General features: G+C 40.3%; 1 protein-coding gene across 1 annotated transcript in view; it reads left to right on the forward strand.

Annotated features, from left to right (window-relative positions):
- Positions 1–21,619, forward strand: part of ATP9A (ATPase phospholipid transporting 9A (putative)) — a 94,405-nt gene that overhangs the window by 35,606 nt on the left and 37,180 nt on the right. Inside the window, exons 5-14 of the mRNA XM_014609691.3 lie at positions 623–681; positions 1,812–1,863; positions 3,810–3,904; positions 5,935–6,015; positions 7,117–7,192; positions 10,154–10,230; positions 12,432–12,592; positions 13,153–13,295; positions 13,940–14,052; positions 17,448–17,660. Of these exons, the coding sequence (XP_014465177.1) occupies positions 623–681; positions 1,812–1,863; positions 3,810–3,904; positions 5,935–6,015; positions 7,117–7,192; positions 10,154–10,230; positions 12,432–12,592; positions 13,153–13,295; positions 13,940–14,052; positions 17,448–17,660 (1,070 nt within the window). The remainder of the gene's footprint in view (positions 1–622; positions 682–1,811; positions 1,864–3,809; positions 3,905–5,934; positions 6,016–7,116; positions 7,193–10,153; positions 10,231–12,431; positions 12,593–13,152; positions 13,296–13,939; positions 14,053–17,447; positions 17,661–21,619) is intronic.

Here is a 21,619-nt window from a genome sequence, read left to right on the forward strand (position 1 = left end):
TGAACTCCCACAAGACTTTGCCACTTCCATCCAAACCGCAACCAACCAAAGAAGCTTTTGTTAAGGTATAGCAGGCAGGCGCATAAAGGCAGAGTTTAAATTAACAGATAATAAATCACTAGTCACCGTAAGAAACCAAATCTAGAGCTGGCTAATAATTTTAAGTTACTAGCCAATTGTTCAATTAATCCTCTATTTTAAAGAAACTGGTAAAATGCCTGGCCACTGAGACAGAATAAATGTTAGCATGCTCCTATTAGAGGCTACCTATGAAATTATTGTTAAAAATCTTGGATTGTAAGCACAATATATCAGTTTAGTGGCTTGAAACCCCAGGAGAGAAAACCTAGCACTTCGATTTGTAAAACACGGGCATCTCCCACCTACAGCACTAGGCAGCAGTAGTATGGATCCGCTACTGTGTAGGGACATGATCCATTGTCCTTTTGCATTAGTGTTGTTCTTGACTGTCTCCAAAATGATGTTTAAAGTAACTTATATGTAGTTCCCAGCATAGCTTTTTGGACTTCCAGTGTAGGCGGAGACCCTACTTTTCTGTATGTTTTATCGTAATTTTGCTGGAACGTTTACAACTGACATGGTATTTATTGTACCTCTGCAGGAACCGTGAAGGTGAAGAGTTCTAATATCCAAGTAGGGGACCTTGTCATTGTTGAAAAGGTTCGTAGGGATGGGTGTGGGTGTGTATATGCACATATAGATAATATAAAAGGTTTTGTTTGTGAAGTACTCCTTCACACTCGGTGAAATATGATTCTGAAATATCATGCCACTTGCGTTTTACAGTAGACTAAATAGTACTGAGTGCTGGATATTAATGATCTTGAATCACCTTTCCTAGTAATATCCTTTTTTCTATAATTTTCTATTGCATTAAATAGTCATGGTAAAGTCTTAACGCTAAATCTCTGTATGGAAGCCTATGATCTGAATTTCCTACATACCTCTGCATGCCAAGATAAAAGGGCCAAATGGCCCTGCCTCTGTGCATCCGAACAAGTAGGTCAAATTGTTTGCATTTACAAATCCATTTTTTGCACTCAATTGTATTTTTGGACACATAAGGACACAGCTGCCCATGTGCAGGCTTGTATGTGCCAATATAATATGTTCCTTACTATGTAAGGCACCTCTGAATTTAAGAATCATCCAAAATTCTGGCTTTCAATCTGAAAAAAATAAAGCATCAAATAATGACACACTCTACAGGGATACAGCTTCTGTATGATGCATATAATAGCTTTCAATTCATTTTAATTGAATTTGAGTAAATTACTGGATGGGGACTATATTTAGAATAAATGCTTATTTTAAAAAAGTTTTCCTTTCTGAAGGAACACAGTATTATTCCTATAAGAAATCTCTCTCCTGTAATGTTATAGGTATCTGGATTTGAAAGGATGCGCTATGTATTTTGATATGTTTTCAAATGACCCTCAGCTAGCGCTCCTTTGTTAAGAAGATGGTTTTCACAGACTTGCTTTCTATCTCTGTGCAATGTCTGTCACTATTTTAATACAGAGAGAGCTGCTACAGAGAAAGGGCTATCAGAATTTGTGCAACAGAAAGCATATGAATCTGCCTTTTTGCGGTAAAGTTAGTTTTTTAGGCTTTGAAACAAAATCAGTCCTGATCACCAGATTCTCGAAGACCAAAACCTTTTTTTTTTTTTTTTTTTTTTTTTTTTTTTGAAAGCTGTTATTTTTCTGCCACATCACTGCTGAGGATTGTGGGGGTTGCCTATGTATGCATCAGTGTATACACAATAATGGCCTTTCTTTTCGTAACAGAATCAGCGAGTCCCTGCTGACATGATCTTCCTGAGGACGTCAGAAAAGAATGGTAAACATCTGGAACCAATTGTGAAAATAGCCATTAACCTTTTGCTGGTTATTTAGAAAAAATAATCATCTGAAAATGCAACAGAAATAGATAAAACTTTTGTGTTAGGAAAACGGACAAATCCAAACACTTTGAGCTGTCTTTTTTTTGTAGTGTTCTGATAATTTTTGATGATTAAAGGATATAGATAGTTGAACCCAAGTTGAGGTGCAGTTAAGAAAACTCACACAGTTGCCTGTTTTACATGGAGAGAGGAGAGAAATGGTCAGAACAGCATTCAGCTTTGTCCTAGTGAACCTTGGGATGCTTTGCAAGAGAATAGGTAAATGTTTGACAGAGTTTTTAGAAAACTATATTATGAAGATTCAGAAAATAGTCTGAGTATATCTTAAGGACATGATGTAGAAGGTTACTGTGTTCTGTAGTACCAAAGGGGTAGACACGCATAGCTTCCATGTTTCAGAAACCATTGCGCCTGTAGTGGTTTATCAAGTGAGCAGCTGCCTGCAGCACTATCATCTTAATGAGGTCATATTCCTTTTAATTTGTATCCATAGAAATTGTGAACAAACTCAAAACAGTCTTTATAATGTTAAGGTTGTTATTTCTCACCTGTTATCCAGCACTATCCAAATGTCCGACCTACAGTCATGTATTTTAGTATCTGAAAATGATCTATTTAACTTTTTTCATATTCATGGATTCCTCAACCACTGAAGTATATAAAGTCATTTTCCTTCTATTTGATATGAAATAAAATGGAGTCAACAGGAGAGGTTGAAAGATGCCAGCTCCAAACTATACATTGCTAGAGCATTTCTAGGGGAACTAGTAGATGTGGTTCAAACCTCCTCAGAAAGAGGAGAGAATCAAATTCTTAGTGGGTGCATCTACACAAGACATTTGCTGCACAGTAGACTAATTAGCTGTGCAGTAAATGTCTCGGTGTCTACACATGCACCCCTATTAGGCTGGAGTAAGCTAATTTACTCCTCAGCAGGATAGTAAGGGAACAGTAAAAAAACTGCAGTACTGCATGTGTAGATGCTACCCCAGCTGGCTTAGGCATAGGGTGCTTCAGTGTGGAGGCTGCCTGCTGGCTAGCCCTGCACTGGAACCACCCTCATGCCCCTGCCAGCCTCTTCACAGCACAGCACTTTGAACTGGGGGGGAGCAGCCCCGGCCTGGCAGGCCGACCCCCAACCTCCTGCCAGCTGGAGCTACTCCGACTTGGCTCAGTGTGCTGCAGTCCCAGGAGCACATCCAAATGGCGGTAAACTCCAGAGTGCACATGTTCAAACAGCATGCCCAGGAGCTATAAACTATGGAGCAATAAACTCCAGAGTTTATTGCTTTGCACTAATTGTACGTGTAAATGTGCCCAGTGAGTGCCATAGCCAGTGGTGATTGGGCAAAAGGGTTATTCTGAACCCCAAAAATCAGTTATTTACAGAGCCTAGGAGTGATAAAAACTAGGGGATATAAGTTACCAAAAACAAACATAGGAGGAATCTCAAGAACCTTTTCTTCCTATGGGAATAGCTATTGAATTACATTTACAGAGAAATTTGGATGAAATGCGCTATACCTGAAAGAACTACCCTGGGCACATCTACATGAGACATGAACTGTGCAGTAGCCTAATAACACTGTGCAGTAGCACATCACAGCCCAGCCAGTGCTAATACACTACTGCACAGTATTATTAGGCTACTGCACAATAGCGTCACTAAAAAGGCATTCACTGGTGTTAGTACTAGCATTCACATATATTTAGTACTTGGTTATACAGTTATGCAGTTACTGTGCATATATTTAGTACTTGTATAACTAAGTACTAAATATATGCGCAGTAACCACTGCACATTAATGAACATGTAGACGGCACACCCAATGTACCTGAAGTGGAAGTAGGAAGATTATTAACTCGTATTGAAAATCCACAGGATCCTGCTTCCTTCGCACTGATCAGCTGGACGGTGAGACAGACTGGAAATTACGTTTGCCAGTTACCTGCACACAGAGATTACCAACAGCTTCTGTAAGCAGCTTTCTAGCAAAATATTTTTTTTTTATTGCCTTGCAAGTTTGAAAGAATAGCTAATCTGCCAAAAGAGGGGGAAATGGTTTTTTACAGAAGATGGAATAATAACTAGTGCGCCAATAATAACATGCCAGGCTGACTTGCTCCAGACCTGAAAGTTTGCCTGTGAAGTTTCTCTGGGCTTGTCCCCGATACCCACTCTCAAGCCCTAGTTCCTTAGAAGGCCTGAGAAGAGGTGGTGGGGATGAGACTGGAGCTACCTTATAGACCAACTTCCATTTCTGAATCAGGTCAGTGGTTGAATGGGTTGTCCATTGCTACCAACATATAGACAGACTCAAAGATGAAGACTTCAAAAAATTATATGCACATTTGATCATCCAAATGGCACTAAAATAATCCATTATTCTCAAAAACATATTGAGATGTTTTGGGTGCATGTTATTTTTATTACCTGGTTCTCATTTGAAACTAGTTATTGCTTGAGATTTTTGAAAAACCTGAGAAACTAGGTTATAAGGAACAAAAAGCAGCGGTTTTGTCGTAAAGACTACGAAATGGTACTGTATAAAGATGGAGTTGATATGAGCTGCATGCCAGTTCCTTATCTGAAATATGTTTCTTTTAGCTCTCCGATCTATAGTTTAAGTGTATCCCATGAGACATAATTAAATCTTACAGGTGCACTAACCTCTTGTGCTGTATAAGGTGTTCTCAACATGCTTTGGGAAGTGTTAAAGCTAGTTAGGTTGCTAAAGGGGAATGGCATTTGATTTAAAAAAAAATTCTTCAATCACAATTACAGCTTCCTTTCCTCAAGGAGAGGAGACAAGCAGACAGCTCCCTGAAGTTCATTAGGGACTATACCAAATAGATGCAATTTACTTGACAAATGTTTAGGTGTTGCAATGACAGAAAGCTCTGACAGACTTTGGGATATGTCTACACTAAGCTTGCAGTCTAGCTGTGGCAGCATGGCACTCAGGGTGGGCTAATTGAACCTTGTTGGCCCACATTGCTGTAATTAGATCGAAGCTATTTTACCCATCTCTCTAATACAACACAGTCACTGCTATGTAGACATGCCCTTGCTGCTGCTTAGCTACTGTCCAGAGTAACACCTTGAAATGGGAGGTGACTAATGGACTTTTCATAGTATAAATGGAGGATATCTACCAATATTTTACTACACAAAAGGTCCATTCCCTTGATGATTTTACTTTCTGCTTTTTCATATGGCTTTCTTTACATTAATTGAACTTCATTATATTCCAAGAGCAAAACTTGTGTTTTTCCTTGAAACAGAATATTAGCTTCCACTGCAATCATTGCTTGCCTTCAAGAAAGGAAAGCTTTAATCAGTTGTGCCTCTTCATCATCTGAAGTAAACATATTGCCTTCGTCAACCACTGTGGATCTCCCGGTATCCTAAACTGTAGCTATAGTACAGTTTATGTTTAAAAAAGAAAGGATCTGAGAACATCTGTTTTACAGTATTCGACATATAATAAATATGTTTACATTTAATGTTTAAATATACAAAACCCTGCATAGAAGTATGAAAGTTCTTTAGCAGTGATTTTATATAACCCTAGACATTAGCAGGGAAAATGGCTTGCAATATTAGCATTTCTGCCTTCTTGCTACTGTAGAATTGTTCCCTATTGCACATGCTAATGTCTTGACCTAAATGTCCAAAGCCTTTCATTGTTTCCAATGGCAGACCATTCCACAGTCTATTAGAAATATTATACATTGTCCTAATTATTCAGCCTGATACTTCCCTCATGATGCACTAACCATCAAGTAACATCCAACAGTTTCTTTGCTGACACTGCCATTCTCGAGAAGCTTTTCTAATGATTTTGTTCTTTCTACATCAGAGATTTTTATCATATCATTACTTCAACTCTTCCATGTTAATTTATTTAAAGAAATGGTTGTCAATTGTAGAGGCTTTAAAAGTGTGTATTGCGTTGAACTATCCATCTTTTAACCTTCTGCTACAACATTTCCATTCTGTATAGGACCTTCTTCAAATTCGATCCTACATTTATGCAGAAGAACCTAATATTGACATACACAATTTTGTGGGGACCTTTACCAGAGTAAGTATTGACCAGCCCTTCTTAAGCAGTGTATAGAAGTGTATGCCATGCATAGACCTTTTAAATAGTTTCTGCAGACTTTCATATTTCTTCTGGAGAAGCACTGACGTGTTGCTATCCCCTGTCCAAATATGCTAAAGTTAAAAAGTATAATTCATCTATAAAATTTAACAATCCTCCCTTCCTTCTGCTCCCCCCAACTCCAGAAAAAGAAAATGAAAACTTTATAGCTCATAGTAGGTTTGGCATAAAAAGACGCAAGCTGTGCAGAGCAGAGGCCTTTATTCAGATGATAGTAGATGTGCTCATTGGCGTCAAACATGGTGGCTGAATACCAAGTTCTCCTATTAAGAAGAACTTGCTCACTGCACAAGCTGTAAAAGATGAAACAGCTATCCATTCAGAGCTGCATGAAGGCAGAAAATGAGCTCTCAAATGTCCAAGCTCTGCACTGGTGGCTCTTCTCCTTCCAGAGGAATGCATCTGGAAATTTTATCTGAGGGATGTATATTATATAGAGGGAAAAGTCAGAGCTGCAGAGTTGAGGAAATTTGTAGAACTCTTTGTAGGTGTTCGTTTACCCAGCATTCTTTAAAGGCAAAGTACTTTAGACTTCATCTCCCAATGCACGAAAAAAATTACACCAAATCTTGCTTACTCATTGATTGACATATTATTTATGATGCTTTCCAAGCATTTTTGAGGGATTTAAATGGGAGGTGAAATTATGCTGATAGTTTACGATGAGACGCACAGCAAATTGTCAAGAATTTTCATGAGTGGATGCTGTTGATGGAAAGCATATTCACTGATGGTGTGGTCCTGGGGGCTGTTAATCCACATGGCGCAATAGAAGATGTCATATCATTGTCAAATATTTATAAAAGAAGCCCCTCATTCCATGCCTAACTTGTAGGGGGCTTGAGCAGGAAAGGTCAGAGGAGGTAAAAGTATAGACTTCTGCATCCTTCCAGCTTGTAGAAATGAGATGCCTGTATTTATTGTCTAACAAGGCTGATCACATTGCAGGATTTCTCTCCGGTTCACATACAGATCGAATAAGTTGTTTGAATTATTTTTATTCATGTGTGTCTGTTGTAGGAGGACAGCGATCCTCCAGTGAATGAAAGCTTAAGCATAGAAAACACCCTCTGGGCCAGCACAGTGATTGCTTCAGGTAAGATGGAAGCTCTTGTAATTTTTTTAGGGAGTATGTTAGCAATTTTTTAAAATCCTTTTGTAATTGGAATAATCATCTCTGTCAGTTGGAGAAATTTGCCATTGGAATGAAGTTTTCCACTTGTCCTAACACCTCCAGGGAGTTGAGCTGACATCTAATTACCTGTTGGACATTTATAGATGAGAAGGAATCGGAATTCGAGTGGCCTTTGGGCACTTCTCGAGCATCCACTACCAGAATAGCACTTAATTGCTCTCAACATTGACGTTCTAATCTGTAACAGAAATTGTGTCAGATTCTAGTAATAGAAGCTAACATAAAAATGGCCAGGTAAATGCTTCTGCTGACTTGTGGTTTTGTAGGGGTTAAAATATATATATTCTGTGATAAATGTTGGGATGTTGAGAGGCGTGAATGCTTATCAGGAGAAAAGACTTGTTCTTGGAGCATCGGATGTACTTATTAAAAGGTTTCCACAGGAAAGTGGCAGAAGAGGAGTGAAATTCAGGGCTTGAAGTGTCTGAGTTTGCAGCTCTTTCATGCTATAGTGTTTAGCTATTTGCTGAGAGACATCAAAGACTGGAAAGAAATACAGACTTCAAAAAGTTCTACTTTATAATGGAACTGAGATTGTTTAATTAGCAGAAAAAGATAACTACTTTTCACTTCTTGAGTGTTTCCATCTAATGCTTCTGCTGGTCCTTTTTAAAATACACTAAAATGTTGTCATAGTGATTCATCCTTTGACATGAAATGTAGATGTCCACACACAATTTGGCAGAGTAATTTTTTTTTTTATAGATCAGTAATTATTAGCTGGTGACTGGCTTCCCACTTTGCAAAGAGCAAATACACATGAGTGTGTGCAGGATAACTGTTGTGCCATGTGGCTAGACAGCTAGTAATGCGAGTTCCAGTTCAGCCCCTCTTCTAAACATAGATGAGGAAAAATAGGCAGGAAAGCCATTGTTCTAGTTCAGTGGTTCTCAGCTAAGCTCAAGACACCCTTTCATAATTTTTCACAATTTAGGGACACCCCAGCCAAGAACCACTGAGCTAGAATCTGGGTTGTGCCAGGTAAATGGGGGCAGGTCCGCACCCTACAGGACCCTGCTTTTTCTACCACCTGCCCCCTCCCAGCCCATGGTCTTTACTTGAGGGGCAGTGCTGCTTCACCAGGGACTTGAAAGCTGGTGACTGACTGAAGCCACATGCACCTGTAGCCCCAGGAGCATGGAAGAAGGGAGGGAAGCATGGAAGATAAGCTGAGCTAAAACATGCAGCACTGTGGCCCCATGACTGCCTGTCCGCTTGCACGCGTGCGTTGGCACACAGCGTTCTGCTGGCAGTGTGGGGCTGGTACGGGAGCTGCTGTCGGGGCAGGGAGCAGCCATGGGCACTGCTTATCTGTGGGATGCTAGGGGAGAGGAGAAGCAAGCCACAGAGGCTGGGCACCACAGCAGTTTAAAAGCATCTCACGGCACCTGGCTGAGAATTCCTGCTCCAGACACTGTGCCCTCCACCTTTTTGTTCTGTGAATGCTTATCTTGTGTACTAGTTGATCCAGCGGGTGGATTCATGCAAACAATAAGATACTGTATATGAAACAATGCCGTACAACTGGGTGCAGCTCCCCCTCATGCATTAAAGCAGTCGCCCAGCATGCCCCATCTGCTGCAGTAGTAGGAGTGAGTGTGCCTCCTCTTGCTGTTTGCTGTCAGATCTGGAGTAGCCTGCCATCTGCTGATCTGAATTGGGTTGATTTTGCCACCTTCTGCCATCTGGCTCAGAGCCTTATTTTTAAAGGAACGCTTCCCAGACTGTATTTGGAAGCCACCTCTTTTCAACTTACACTGTAAGTTATTTAGGACTTAATTTGCAGCCTGCTGAAAGCCTAATTAATAATAGGAGCGGGGAAATAAAGCAAATTATTTTAAATTAGTCTAGGTTTGGAATAAGACTAAGATTCTCTTTCCAAGAGATGCCCATGCTCACTCTTAGCCTTTTATGAAGTGATTCACTAGAGTGCTGTTGTAGCATAAAAATATACTTGTAGCCTCCCAGCAGCTCCATCTGTTGCTGAATAATAAGAGTTAACCTGATTCTGCCCTCACTGGGAATACCTGGGCCACTGTCTAATTTAATATTCACAATGTAATATGGAATTGTGTGGTCTCTTCTCACTTTGGCTGGTCCTGCCACTTATCTATACCCATTTTATTCTAGAAATAATTATTTTCCTTGCCTCTCTGATCAGCTGTACAGCCAGTGAATGACTCTTCACATATATTTTTACACCTATTACAGTGCAGTTTCTAAAAATGCTGCCATATAATTCACTATCATGACAAGTTTGGGGGCATTTTGCTTTTGAAGGACAACAAAAAGGCACAAGGCAACAGTGATTGTAATTAAAGATTAATTGGGGGTGGCAGGGGGGAAGGGTAAATTTACCTGTTTTATCAGCTAATTGTAATGCTTGGAGAAGGGAGAGAGAATTTGTGCAGTTAAAGGGAGAAAAAATGGAAGGGATCAGAAGAAATAACTTAATCTGTTATGTCCTTTAATGGAAACATCTTTGTTCCATTACCTAAACTTTAATGGTATACTTGGCACATTTATTGAATGGAGGCTTCACCTCTTAGCACTGTTGCATATAGAAGAAAAATGAGCTGAACTTTTGTGTTCAGAATCAGGGGTTTTTTTGCTCCGTTTATGATCCAAATACCTGAATTTTGTTGCTCTTTGGTTATTATCTACAATTAATAAACTTAATTTGTTAAATGTGTATCTAAACATTGAGCCCATGAATCAGATCCTTGAGGAATGTTCATCTTTCTGGCTGCTTTAAATGAGAGGGGCATTTTGCTTGTCTGTTTGTTGGGGGCTTGGTTTGTTCTTGTTTTGATTTTTTTTTCTGTTTTCTCACTGTTGTATATTTTGTCTTTTTCCACTTAGGTACTGTTGTGGGAGTTGTTCTTTACACAGGGAGGGAGCTGCGCAGTGTTATGAATACTTCAAATCCACGAAGTAAGGTACAGTTTAAAAAAAAAATAGCAAGAAAAACAACACCCAGATACCTTGAAAAATGAATATTGAGCCTTCTGCCTATTACACAGCAAATGTCTGAGCACTGGCTATGCTGCAGTGGCAGCATCAGCTAAATTTTAATTGATGTTCAGCTTTCAGTGTAGGATCATCTTCAAAGCCAGCTCTTTTTCTTCTGTTTTCTCAAGACTGCTGTACACACCCTTTTAATATCATTATGATTCTGTTTCTCTCTTTTTTTCTTAATGATAGATTTATCCTAGTATAATCCTTCTCATCCTCGGAGGTATTAAAGCAAAGTTAATTGTACCGGCATTGTATTGGATGTGCTGAATAAAAAACAAGGTGCAAGGGAAGTTGTGTAATTAGGTCATAAGTTTATTAATTCCACTGCCCGTGGATCACTGACAAGAACTCAAATAGTACAGATTGTGACTCTATTTCTACCTGTTCAAGGGCTTCAGCCAGTCCCCCTAGCTGGTGCCCAGCCAATTGCTTGTCTGAGGGTTTAGGGGCTGAGGGAATGGAGTTGCCCATTAATGGTGTATGACATTATGAGCTCTAGCCTTGCTCCTCAGTTTTTTAGAAGAGTTGCTTTCCTCCAAAACTGTTTCCAGTTTTGTTTTATCAAGGCAGTGGGCTCCCTAAGGAGTGCAGAGACTTTGCACTGGGCACCAGCGCGTGCTGAGTTGCAACAATTAGAACCTGCCTTTTTTTGTCTACCTACCTGGGTCCCTCATCTTTTACAGAGGAGGCAAAAAACCCCCATCCCACCCTGGCTAATCTGAAAGGGAGTAAAAAATTCCTTTCGAATCGCAAAGATGTCAGCTAATACAGTGGCACATAGTTAGCCATGTTAGTCTGAAATCAGGCATAAGGCAGGGTAGATAATCACCTTATACACTAACTAAAAGTGATAAGGAGCATAAGCTTTTGTGAACTTGAGCTCACTTCATCAAAGCTTATGTTCCTTATATATCTTATTTAGTTAGCTAATGCAGGACACCTATACACATACATTGAGGCGGCTCTGACACACTGTAATTACAGCATGTCAGAGCAGACACAATTAATCGAGTCTGCTGGAACATGGTAATTCCCACTCTCCAGCAGACTCCAGTATCATGTGTATTGATGCTGAAAAGCGATGGCAGGGTGCTTTAACTAATAAGCTTTAGCAAGGTTTAGTTAAAGCATCCCCACTGCCATTTTTCAGTGCAGGTACTCTGATACATGTGGTGCTCCAGGTGCTTTAAAGTACCACCACCCATGCCCAGAGCATGTGTATAAATGCCCACAGCAGACCTAAGAAACTAGGTTCAAATTAGGGGGAAGTGGGATCCACTAATTCAATCTCTTCTCCATGTACACAAGGAGCCAGTGACTTAGCTGAGCCTGACCAGCCTCCCTGCCTGGGAGGGGAGAGACACTGAAATGACCCCTACATTACCTGCCAGTCCAATGAAAGCACTGCTACTTTAAATTGCAAGAGTTACATAAATATACAAGCATAGTTCATACCAGTGGAACTACATTTCCACTGGTAGGTTATGATTTTCAACTGTATCAGTAGAGTTAAAATAATATAATTGTTTGTGTCTAGACAAGGCTTCATTGTCCCCTAAGTTCTTTGGACATTAGCAAACCATTCCCGACTACTCGGGTCATTTCACATCTTGTCAACTGATTGGGTCTGTCGGTACTCTCATTTTTCAAAAAAAAAAAAAAAAAATAGTTTACAGTAGAAAGTGGCAGTCGCAGATGGATAGTCCTCCTGCAGCTGTAAAATTTTTGCTGCTAAGGATGCAGGATCCTGAATGTTGAGTTAGGGGGAGAATTGCTTTGAAATGCAGAACAGACATTTTAAATTAAGATAAGAAAGTGTCTAGTGATGAACATTTTGAACTACCAGTGGCTTTGAAATGAGCATGCCATCTCACTGGTTTTGGTTTAGGTCTGTGCAGCTTGCTCTGCTTATACCCAAGAACGCTAGAGCTTTCATTTATGGGTTTGTTTGGTTGGGGGTTGTTTTTTGGGGGGGGAGTGGTTGTAATAGAGATGCTATCTATATGGGTGCGCGCACACTTCAGGCATAGTGACAGCTCCATCCACATGAGATCATGGCCCTGATAACACCTCTATGTGTGTTCTAGGAAATGCTGTGTTTTGTCTTGTTTTATTTGCTTAGATTGGGCTATTTGACTTGGAAGTGAACTGCCTGACCAAGATCCTGTTTGGAGCTTTAGTGGTGGTCTCGCTTGTAATGGTGGCTCTCCAGCATTTTGCAGGCCGGTGGTATCTTCAGATCATCCGATTCCTCCTCTTGTTTTCAAACATCATTCCTATTAGGTAAGGAGGTCACTTAATCCTCCCCAGCAGAAGGTTACCTTCAGTGCACTTTGCACACTCTTTTAACAAGCACAAGCAGGTAAAATCCTATCCTATGAGGTAACTAAATAGAAAAAGAAAGAGTAAAAGCCAAAGGACTGGTCAAACATCAAATAGAGATCAGGTTCTGCAATTTTTAGATCTGTCTATGTGCACTAAACTTCTCCACAATTACAGGTTTAAATTAATTTCCTATCACTTGGACGGGTTTATGTGCATACCTGGCTTGGATGTTTATGCTCTGTCGTACTGATTGGATTTTGGCAGCTCACTTGCAACCAAGCAAAAACCTCTTTAGTTTTCCCCGCTTCATCAGGGTTTAAATGGGACTAGTCACAGACAAACCTTTCTTATGGCAGGCATTTTTAATATGGGAGGACAGCCCTTTTACTGCAGTCACTTCCTATGGCAGCCCATGGTGATGATGTCATCCAAAAGTTTTAGAAAATTCTGCATTTCTCTGGGAGCCATTTATCAAATTAAGCTGGGGTTTTTTTTCCTTTTTTTCTTTCTCTACACAGTTTACGTGTAAACCTGGACATGGGGAAAATAGTCTATAGCTGGGTGATCCGTAGAGATTCCAAAATTCCTGGGACAGTGGTTCGATCCAGCACTATTCCAGAGCAACTCGGAAGGATCTCCTATTTGCTTACAGACAAAACAGGTATGCAGGTAGATGAGTTAGCAGGAATGGATGATTTTTCTCTTATTGATCAGTTGTGGTTTTCCTCACCCTCTATCAATCTTGAGCCTCTATTCTCTGTCTGATGAGTAGATGACGGAATAATTTTGGTTCTTTAAAAAGTGCTTGTTTAAACAGTCATCTGCGGCTTAATAGTGAATATGCTTAAAAGTAAGACCTTGTGAACAGAAACCAGCCGTCGTTCCAACAGCTACTATCTCAAATTGTGCAGCTCTGGCTGAGGAACACAAAATTTCAGTGTGAAATCCTGGCCTCACTGGAGTCAAAAGCAAAGCTCCTATTGGCTTTGACAGGGCCAAGATTTCACTTTGCTTGTGTGGAACTGAATGGCACTTGGTGAGTAATCTCATTCATTTTAATCGAGTGCTTGCCAAGTACCCTTCTTCTCCTTGTGGGAATCTAGTCGCAAGTATTGTCTTTTTCTCTAGCTCCAGACTGCACTAAGAGTCTATTGTAGCACCCAGGTCAGCTTTTGTGCTCAATAGAAATTGGTCACTCTACTTTGTCCTTTCTCCTTTAGTTGGGGAATAGCAGGGCACAAGACTTTCAGAGAGAAAAGATCAGCCAATGCTCAGACATGGCCTATAGTGTTGTTTCTATTACAGGAACTCTCACGCAGAATGAGATGGTTTTCAAACGACTTCACCTTGGAACAGTAGCTTATGGTCTGGACTCTATGGATGAAGTACAGAGCCATATATTTAGCATATACACACAGGTAAAATCAAGTCAGATTACTGAATTATTTGTCCACAAAACAGTGAATAGAGTTGTTTATCAACTAGTGTGAAAGGGATTCTGGGAACATGACCTAATTTTTTGAAAAACATGCAAGTAATTAATGGCCTAATACATTAAAAAAAAATTGGGAACTTGGATGTCCACACTATCTTATGTACATTTGATCCATACCAAGTATCTTTTCTAAACACTGTTTACAGGTCTGAAACGCCTTCCACAGCATTTTTTTATTATTATTTAGAACTGTTTAATCATAACTAAGGATACTGTGACATGATCAATATGTAAAACAATATGCCACACAGCTTTTCTTTTCCTCCTTCTCATAAACTTGCTAAATGAATTAAAGGACTATAGGATTTATTCCTTAGCTTCCTGTCATGTGAAAGTGATCATGTCTTATGCCCATGTGTATTCTGAAGAGAAAGTCCAAAAATCATAAACACCAATTTGTGAAATATATCTATATATATTCCACTTCCCTAGATCTGAGATACTGTACAAAGCTTTAAAAGTGAAAAAAGCCAAAAAAACCCCAACCCCACCCCAAAAACAAACAACCCCCCAATAATTTAAAAAATCAAAAAAACAGATAATCAAGGGGTGGGAGGAGATAGAGAAATCCCCTTTGCAGTATAATATTATGACCCTTAAATTGCTACATGAAATTTGTTTGCATTTTTAGTGCTTTTACCTATCAGAAGATGATCGATCTCCTAAAATGGAAACTTTCCAGTAAAACTGGACTTAAGTAAGGTAGTTCTCGTGACAAGAAAATTGAAAATTAAAGCGTTTTTTTTCAGATGAGAAAATGGTAATGGGGGGCAGGGAAAGGAGGGCTCCTTTCTAAACTTGGTGAAAATGCAAAAGACCATTTGTTCCACTAGGGAGTATTTTCAAATTCAGTAAAAATGTATTTTACCAAAATTTAAATAACTGAAGTCACTTTTAATGCTGATGAGAGTTTGGTATTTCTCTGGGCTTCCAATGGATTTTTCAGATGTTCATACCAAATATTCAAGTCCTCCTTTTTTATAAAATGCAGAATGGGTTTCTCTTTCTCTAGCCCAATACACTGCTAATTTTTTTTTTTTTTTTGGAGGGGGGGGAATAGTTTGGTCATTAGGAAGTTGTCAGTAGCTAATGATCTATGTTGCATTTATATTAATACTGTTTTAAAGATTTAAAGAAGAATAGTAATGTGATCATCAATAAAGCATTATTCTTTTTTTTTAGTTGCTATTAATAAGATTTCTTTCCAGCCATCAGAATGTCCTGCAATTAGAAATACCTTTGCAGTGAGTTATTGATTAAGAACAGAAGTCTCTGTCTTTACTGACTCCTGGCTATTCCCATTTGTAAAATGCAGCCCTGCAGATGTATTCTGTGGAGTCTGGCAACAGATTAGGGGGCCTGTGTACATCAAGGTCTTAATGTCAATCACCTCTATTTCTTATTGGTTATGGAATTGCTTTGCATGTGGTAGAAGTATTTTCCATATGGCTTGTATTTCTCCTGCCTCCTCCCCCCCAGCCAAATACCCACTGCAGCCAACTGATACCTTCCTTGCACATTGCATTTGCTTTCATTTTGCCTTGAAACAGGGGTCAGCACCCTACAGCCTGTAGGATGGAGCTGGCTCATGAAACCATTGGATCCGGGCCGCAGACGTGGGGCTTCGGCTGCAGATGCTCTCCCCATGCTGTTGCAGGGAAGAGGCTCCCCTAGTGTTACCCTGGAGGCAAGCGGCAGCAGCATCTGTATCCTAATGCCCACATGCCCTCATCTGCCTCTGACCTGGGGTGGGGAAAAAGGTTGCCTACCTGGAAAAGCAGGAAAAGTTGCCTTCCACTGCCTTCAAATGTAGAATCAAGGGGCTCTTCAACCTCTCCCTCCTGAAAAGTTAAAACATTAAATATAGTCCGTTTGTCCCCCCTCCCCAAACACTTTGGGGGCTTCCCCAAAAAAACAAACCAAAAATGCTATGAACTGAACAATTTGGAGCATGTGCATGGCAGCAGAATCAGTGTTCAGCTCTTTCCCTTGAACTTGAGAATCTCTTTTCAGTATGCACTTTCTCCTGCGCACATTGTCAGGCCACTTCCCTGTCCTCTCACCAGGCAAGTGAGAGCCAATGGCCATTTGGTGTTTCAGGCTGCTGTCTTCATGTTACGCCAATGGGTGTGCATCTCACGTCTGGTTACCTTTGCCCGTTGAACACTTCACAATCCGAGCGTGAATGTTTGTAGGTGCAACTTTCAGTTGCCACAGCTATCTCAGTTTTTTGCTCTTTGGTTTTCAGAACATTTATAAGATGTGACCTTTTCTGTGTTTTGGCTATACAGTTGGGGTAACATCTCTGTCTGCACGGGGAGGAAATGGTGGTTACTTATTTCCTAAAATAGTATTATTCAAGACAGAACACCACATTTAATGGACAAGTGGTTGGGTCCAGTATGTGAATTGTGCTGTATCTGAATCTAAATGTACTTTAAGGACTTCTCCATTGCTACTGATTTTTGATGAAAGGCACTCTGATCTTACAGTGATAAGCGGCAGTATACATTTTTAGGTTAGCATTTAATTGTACAAAACTGTGCAATAAAAAGAACTTCCCATAAATCTTGTGTGCTTATAATTAAGAGGTTAGATTCTTCATAATCAGAAGCATTTGCTAGTAATGATTCCCTTTAAACTGTAGTTCTTAGTCATTACTCTTATTTTTACCATGCCATGCCCTTTGACCTGGAAGTGAAACTTTTGTCCTCTTGACATTAAAGGTTAACAGAGCAGGAAACTGGATCACCGTATGTCCCTTCTTTGACCAGCATAATTTAGTAATTGTGTAATTATCTGAGGACTCTGATACTAAAAATAGCATTAAAAATTAAATTAATGAAATTTAAATTTCTGGTCCCATGTAAGCCCATCTGCTCTCAGCAAATATGTTCATTCATATGAAATCCAATTCGTTTTGAGGCATCAGAGCCACTGATATTTTCCTGAGTAAAATATGGTTTCAGTGGAACCCATGATCTCGTGGCTATTAGTGTCTGGTGGATCTGCAACAGATGGTCCTTGTCACTGATGCTGGGCTGAAAGCTCCTGGCTAAATATTTGAGAGCTATTTTTTTTCCCCACCAAAGCTATGGTTAAGTAAATTGATATTCATTTAGTTTCCTGTGAATAGAAGATTGTCCCCTGGTCAGTATGCATTAAAAAAGGATGCCCCAGTCAAGAAAATATCCCAAAATACTGGAGGAGTACATCTGTACTAATACTATGTGCGTGGTTTTAATTGAAGTAAGATCCTTAATTGGAATCTGCTTTCCTTCCCATTAAGAGCTTTTTTGTGATGTTCTTTTTCTTTAGCAGCCACAAGACCCCCCTGCTTTGAAAGGGCCCGCTCTAGCCACCAAAGTACGGAAAACCATGAGCAGCCGGGTTCATGAGGCCGTGAAAGCCATTGCCCTCTGCCACAACGTGACACCAGTGTACGAGTCTAATGGCGTGACGGATCAGGCTGAAGCTGAGAGACACTATGAAGACTCATGCAGGGTGTACCAGGCTTCCAGTCCAGATGAGGTAAAACCTGCTAGAAAAGCTGTTGTTTTTTGTTCTCCTCTGGGCAAAAACAGACATAGGGTTTATCTGGGTATATAAAGGAATTAAAGGACAATGCTTTGACTACATCAAAATAGGTATGAGCGAATCATTTACACACATGGCTTGAGTTGGCAATTAATTCAAATTAGTCATGATTGTTCTGGAAAAAAAGTGCTCTCTCGAATATCTCGCAGGTACTTAAAGTGGGACAATTGACTTGTCTGTCTGTACGATTCTGAGATAAAAGGCTTTGTCCTGGGAGAAATTCAGTGTCTGTTTTTATATACTTTTAGCTCAAGGCGGGCTTACTGCATTCAAGTAGCCTCCGAAACCCTCTGTCAGAGTGGAGCTCCCTGCTGGTATATCGGTGCCAAATCTTGTTCCTTGCCTTCATCCTCCCACCTCTGAGAGTTAAGTCCTCTTCGTTGCAGAACCCTGACACCTCAATAAGCCTAATCCCTCCACTGCAAAGCCCTACTTGTGTTTTAGGTCGATCTGGGGACATATACCATTTTTTTTGTTTTGTTTTGTTTTTTGTACTGAGATGCTCTGATTGCTTCCTTATCGGTTTTGAGAGAACTTGTTCATTGGGAGGTGAAGTTAGTGGTTATGGGAGGGCATTTGAGTACTGTCAGACTTCAGTGACTTAGTCTGCATTCACACTGCTGAGTGGGCAATATCCCATACCCCTGACCACAGGACATAGCCCAGGCATAAAGGGATCTGGCTTAAATCTGCAGTGAAGAAATAACCTGTGGGTGCATGTGGGCCTGCGCTGCACCTGATGTACATTCACGCAGCTTGAATGTAGATCAGAAGTAGCATATACAGCCGTTTGCTGCTCCTGGAAGCTGCGTGGCAAAATTAGCGCAAGTAAGTTGGTGGGGAACAGGGAAGGAGTGGGACTTGTGGTCTATGAGAGGGTTGGTGGGTCCATGGGGGGTGGCCTGCAGGGAAGGATGGGGGAGGAGAGGGGAAAGGGCTAAAAAAAGCCCAGTTGAGGTCGGGGGGGGGGGGGGGGGGGCGCGGGGCAGGGAGGGAATAGCACAGCTTCTGCATGGGGCAAGTGGCTGAGCTTTTCCAGCCCTGGAGCTTCACTGGGAATGGTGTCTAGAGGTGTTCACAAGATCAGGTTAACCCCTACATAGATTGATCTAACCTGATCTTGATCTAAGTTATCAGTGCACCTGCTCAGGTGAACTAATTTAGATTGGGCATGCCATTTTTGGATGATTTAAGCCATCTGCGTGCCTGTAGAAGTGGACCTTTAGATTGACCGAACTCTGGTTGTCAGTCTAAATGTAACGCCTATATGTACCTTAAATCCAAACAATGGTAACAAAAGCAGGGTACCTCATTAAAACATTTTAAATGTTTCCTATTCATTCAAAAAAGCAGTGAAGTTATTACAGGGAAGTAAGGATTACAGAGTCCGTGCTGTATTATCTACAAGCTACTTCTTACCACGCAAAACAGATTATTTTTTTCTCCAGTAAAATTCTTTGTCCCCTCTGACAAAGGGTACTTGTGCCACCAAAGCAGTGGGGGTGAATGTGCATTATAAAAATGGCTGCTTCTGAACTGTGACCTTGGTCTGTGCTCTACTTGCTCCTCTTTCTCCCGTTTAAAGGGTTACTTTTTGTGATTCTGCTCTGCGGAAGCAGGGAAGTACTTTTGGGCTGAAACGGATCTGAATAGTTTCTTATGTTTTGTGATCAGAGCCTGAAGGTTTTCCTAGTGTGTGCATACATTTTCCTTTTTTTTTTTTTTTTTTTACCTACATTGTAATAAATTGTCAGTGAAATATGAACTTTTTTCCTTTTTACAAAGACTCCTGCTTTAGAATTTCACCAATGTGGCTGCAGCCATGCTGTTTTTATTGTAACTTTTATAAATCATCTTGCTGTAATCATGCTTTAGCCTACGCTTGCTTGTTTTTTTTATCTTGTGATGATTTGAATGCTGAATTGTAAGCAGTTTCAGAAATCAGATATGTTTTACCACACTGAAGAAATCTTGCCTGTAGGTCTCAAAGGTACAAATATCAGTCAAACATCTATGCTGCGTCTCACAATAGGAGGTACTAAATATGAGAACAGCATTAGTTACGTCCTTCAGAAAAGTGTGATGCTGTTAAATAGCCTTCCCTCTAGGAATCCAAGAAAGTCTTTAACAGGCGTCTAAATCCTACCTTTGAAATTCTATACCAATAAAATATTACCATGGCAGGAAAGGTCAGTTTATTATATGAGCACAAAAACTTGTATTCTTTTTCCTTTCGAATGGTGAGGGTAATTTCTACCAGTTGGCATAGGATTCATTTCCTGTAACAGAAAGCAGGATTTCCTAAATTTGTTTCCTGTGCACATTCCCATTTAGAAGTCTTGAAGTATCTTTATTCAGATATCGGTTACAGCCTTGGGGCTCTGTGATTGTGTCAGTTATAGCCATACAGTAACTAACAGGGGAAATGAAATAGATATAATCTGATCAGAGATAAGTGTGCCTGAGATTCTTGGGCAAACAGTCTTTAACCCTGACAGCACTCCAGAGCTGCCAGGACATGAAAGGGTGTACTGATCAATTGACTCCCGTTGTTTCCTTTGTGCCGAGGCAATCCAGATGGGGCATTTGAAAAGCAACTAATAATCAGCAAGGATCAATTTGTCTCTCTTTAAAATGAAACTTGTTAATCAATATTTGTTTCGGTCATGGCTTGGGCCATGTAAATGTTGGAGAAGGTAAAGTTAAAGGAGATGAAATATAGAGTTGCACTAGCAGGTCTGACTTATGCATAGCAATATGTCTAACTTCACATAGATGCAGAGAGCCAATATCCAGGGAGATTGCTAGAGTGCAGTAATGTAGGCTTCTTAGATGTATTGGTTGCTGTTCAGTACTAAGCACATACTTGCCCTTCTTGGGCTTATATATGAGTTCTGAAATATCTGTGTCTTGTTCTTGTTTTATATCTAGAAATAATTTTCCAGGTAATTTTCCACCTCAGATACTTCTCTCAGATAGCATGGCTATTACTTAAAGCACTTCTAGAGAACGTTGATTACCCATCTCTTATTACCCAGAAAATATACTACTGTTTTCTGAGAGAGATTCCTGTACAACAGGGTATTCAAAATCTGCCTGGCTGAAGGGCCATATATCATTGTTGCCACTATTATTTATCAGCATTAATACAAAGCCTAGAGGCTAGGTCCCTGCCATGTTAGGTGCTATATAAACATGGTTATTTTAGTATAGTTAGTAAAGCTAATAGAAAAGCTTCAAAGTTGAAGAGTTGTGTCCATCCGCATCCCCATCCCCATCCCAACAATTTTTTCACTAAAAATTTTTGTAAGCTGGAAACTATCAGCTAAATGTCAGTTCCCTGTCCTGGAGCCGAATGCTTTCCATCTGGGATGGGATTAAAGGTTGGAAAAAAGGAGTTGATCTAGGATTAGAAAATTGGCATACCACAGCAGGGGAGAAGATTTGGTGTATTCTTCCCTTGCCCGGGTTTCTGTTAGATCTTAATATTCACCCCCGTGAGTTTGTGTTATGCTTTTTACTGTTTTATAGCCCATATAAAAATGACGTGCACCGAGGTAACTCTCATCTGTGATCTATCCTATCCAGAAGGAAGGGGGCTTTTAAAAATATATTCTTGCCTGCCTTCATGGGCTGAGACTGGAAAAAGGTGATTCATGTGCTTTCAGAAAACTGAAGCTTTTAAGCAGCATGAAGATGCGAGAGCATTACAGTAGTAGAAGATCACTCGGTGATGAAGTGCTGGGACGGAGTGGGATCAGGTCAGAGAACAGAGGCAGAAAAAACTTTAAAATGCTCCAACCCATGTTACTTATTAACCAAATCTACGGAAGCCAGCGCTCAGACCCTGATCTGGAGGCTTGTTAAGACAGGGGACAAGGCAAACAGCAACG

This window comes from Alligator mississippiensis, chromosome 9 (assembly GCF_030867095.1).
Source record: "Alligator mississippiensis isolate rAllMis1 chromosome 9, rAllMis1, whole genome shotgun sequence".
Classification (NCBI taxonomy): domain Eukaryota; kingdom Metazoa; phylum Chordata; order Crocodylia; family Alligatoridae; genus Alligator; species Alligator mississippiensis.